This window comes from Rhipicephalus sanguineus, unplaced genomic scaffold (genome assembly GCF_013339695.2).
Source record: "Rhipicephalus sanguineus isolate Rsan-2018 unplaced genomic scaffold, BIME_Rsan_1.4 Seq78, whole genome shotgun sequence".
Lineage (NCBI taxonomy): Eukaryota > Metazoa > Arthropoda > Arachnida > Ixodida > Ixodidae > Rhipicephalus > Rhipicephalus sanguineus.
The window spans coordinates 9,198-12,438 of record NW_023615973.1 but is presented as its reverse complement, the minus strand read 5'-3'; the positions used below and the strand labels follow the sequence as shown (position 1 = coordinate 12,438).

The following is a 3,241-nucleotide window of genomic DNA, read 5'->3' as shown; positions in this document are numbered from 1 at the left end:
ACGTGAGCTCTTTACGGATGTACACAGCAACTTGACTTCGCTCAATGCATGACGAAGAAACAAATGATTCATAGCCCGACAGTCGAGCTATTTTTGAAAGATGTGGTTCACAAATGACGATGATGGGGAACTTGTTCTCAAAAACGAACTTTCTAAATTCAGGCATTTTTGACTGCAGACCTCTGGCGTTCCACTGAATTATGGAAGCGCCCTTGACTTGTTCTCGGAAAGGCGGATGTGTTGTATGGTGTGCCATCTTGTTACTGCAAGCCGGCAAGTACTGGTTCGAGTGTGTCCAAGACTTGCAGTGCGCATTTAGCGGCAGGTATCTGCAGACTAGCCAGGAGAGTGCGGATAACACTCATCAGCGACCTCAGGACAGAAAAAACCTGGACCTCTTGGGCGGATATACTGCCTGTTGTTGACGTAGCCGTTGTCGACTGTGGATGCTTTGGTTCCATAGGCACGTGTGCCCGCGGTAAAGCAGGCCAATCAGTGTCGGATGCTCTCTTTTGCGCCTCAGTGTCTTTCTGCACCTCTGGACGAATCACACCTGGCGGCGGGGGCGGGGGCGGTCGCTGTGGTCGTGGCGGCGGCGGTGGTGGCGGTGGCGGCGTAGGTGAAGGCACATTTGGCAGATGACTGCTTTTTCTTTTCTTCGAGCACCGTCGTCGACGGGAACGCCGTCTTTGTACAACCGTTACTGCTTCCTTTCGTGAGGATCCGTCCTTCACCATCTGCCTCAGAATGCTCCTCTCCTTCTTGAGTACTGGGCAGTCTTTCGATGAGGCGTCATGGTTTCCGCTGCAGTTGCTGCATTTTAGGAGAGTTGCTTTGCAGGCCTCTGCTTTGTGGGGTTCGGCGCAACGTGGGCATGCTGGCTTGTTGTTACACACGCCACTAACATGGCCCAGTTTGAGACATTTGTGGCACTGCAGAGGCCTTGGAATGTAGGGTCGCACAACGTGACGAAAGTGACCAACCTTCACGTGCGATGGGATGCAATCGCCTCTGAAGTTCACCTTGATGCAACGGGAGTTGCCAAGCCGGCATACTTGCAATATGTCCGTGGCCTCAGTAGCTGGCTTTATCAGCACAGGAAGATCTGCATTAGGTATAGAAACGTCGACGTCATAAATGACGCCCGTCGTCGTGTCGCTATCCTGCGGGATGTAAGCACTGAGTCTGATGTCTCCAAGCTCCGTAACATTTCGCAAGGTATGTAGCGCAGCCGGGTGCTCAACGTCTATGGCCAAGATGTTCTTCCGTGGGTTGAGTCTAATATCTTGTATCTCATTTGGTACGATAGCTTCAAGTCGTGCCGATATCACTTGCCTGTTTATGTTCTTCAGGTTGACCGAAGAGTCAACAGGAACAAAGAGTATGGTATGGCGTTTACGACTGCAGGCAGCCTTCACGGTAGAGATGCTAGCTGGCGAAGACGCGCCGACCATTCGCCGTTTAGCTTTGCGCTTCACTGCGGGGATGAAATTGTCGTCGCTGTCTTCACTACTCGCCGTGTACAGTTCAGTGCTGTCACTGGTGGTGTCGTCATCTCGGCTGTTGCGCTTCCTTGAGGTTGACGTCGCAGGCGACGCCAAGTCCGGACTGGGTACGGTGGGGTCAGGATCCATCGCTGCACGCAGGAGAGCGATGATCCCCGGAAATTGCGAAAATTCACAAATATAATGCCAAACGAAATGAGCAGCGTTGAAACTCTACGGGCTACTCGCCAAGGCTTTTGTCCCCGCCAATCCTGCCAGCCTACGCCAGCGCAGGAAACCAGAAGCGGTCCAGGGCCTGTGTTAGTAAACAGGGAAATGATCAATAGCGATCGCTATATCTCCGTTCCTCTTTTCGCTTTTCGTAAAATTATTTCGGCTATATATTCCTGGGAAGAGCCCGACTCATTCCAAGTTGTTTTTCCCGGCAAGCGTGAGGGGTGGTTCATGACCCCTTTAACTGGCTCTGTATATGAGCTTTTATTTTTTACTTATTGTGCTTTCTTGATTTTGAGCCAACGCTCAACTTCCGGTTGGCTGAGGGCGAATGTCGCTAGGCGCCATAAAAATGGTCGACGGTCTGCAGTACTATGTATTACTATGGAAAGCGTTCCTTCCTCCCGAATACACGAGGAAGTTTGTACTATTGTTTATTCAGAGGAGGCTGTGAACGCTTTAGAGTACTGTATGCACTATACTATTGGAGAATAAGTACGCCGGAGCAGCGCTGTCGCAATGGAGCCAATAATGTTGCTCTTGCTTACGTAAAGGTCCTTGCAAAACCTTCGTGTTTGCTCTGTTTATTAGCCAGGTTCAGTTGCCTTTTAGAATTAATATATCCAGCAACCTCGATGTGCAGATTCAACGATCATATATCTGTAAGCATCACCTATATCTCTTATTCTAAAGTCCTCGAAAGGACTCAAGCAGGGCGGTTGAAGTATTTGCTATCGCACGGTACAAGAAATTTTTTTGCAGTGAGCGCTGTGGAGATCGACGTTACGCGAAGCACTCACCCAGATCCGAAGGAATATACGGTTCTGCACTCACCAAGATGCTGGCTATGGCGCATTGTTTGAACAAAGCTTTACTAGGTAAATCACCGTTTTAGTCGAAATCGAGAAGTTGCGTGCATGACAGAAGACTTACGCAAGGACATCGTGACGATTGATTTGCGTTCGAGCGCTAATGTCTGCTTCACTGAAGAGAGGTGCACATGGCGGCACGCTGACGTAGAATCATAAGCAACGGTAAGTGGTGCGTGTCCGCGGCGTCAGCAACGCTGGGCTAATAAGAGTGGATGTACAAACCTACACAACTGCATCGAACATTAATTAGTACTAGCCCACGTTACCTGACAGGTAACCCAAGTTATCCCGTGCCTGCCAACAATAGCTGACAGAAGCGAATATTAACATGTGCGATTCGATAGTTTGTCAACACTTAGCCACCACTAGCCCTCATGAGCAAACAGTTACACTAATCAGTGGTGGTCAACACAAGCCAACATTACGAAGTACTACAGTCGGTACAACCTAAGCCTAAATGTAAGCTCATCCGACAGCAATCGCTGCTCCATGCAAAACGAGGGGCAACCAATTAGGATCGCTCACTGTCGTGACGTCAAACACTTCCGCGTGTTGAAGGTAACAAAATTTGGTCCACATGGTCTGAACATGTCCGACTCAGTGCGATAGCTCACACACTAGAATCCTGGAAGACCCTGCTCCGCAGCCCAG

The 3,241-nt window shown here is 49.8% G+C and overlaps 1 protein-coding gene across 1 annotated transcript; it reads right to left on the bottom strand.

Annotated features, from left to right (window-relative positions):
- Nucleotides 1-260: 260 nt before the first annotated feature.
- LOC119378318 (uncharacterized) lies at nucleotides 261-1,634 on the bottom strand. Its single transcript, XM_037647493.1, has one exon. The coding sequence runs from the start codon at nucleotides 1,632-1,634 to the stop codon at nucleotides 261-263; it is 1,374 nt and encodes a 457-aa protein (XP_037503421.1).
- Between the last annotated feature and the right edge of the window lie 1,607 nt (nucleotides 1,635-3,241).

Excerpts from the sequence above, each read along its gene's own strand:
- LOC119378318 (XM_037647493.1), bottom strand. The coding sequence starts at position 1,634 with ATGGATCCTGACCCCACCGTACCCAGTCCGGACTTGGCGTCGCCTGCG.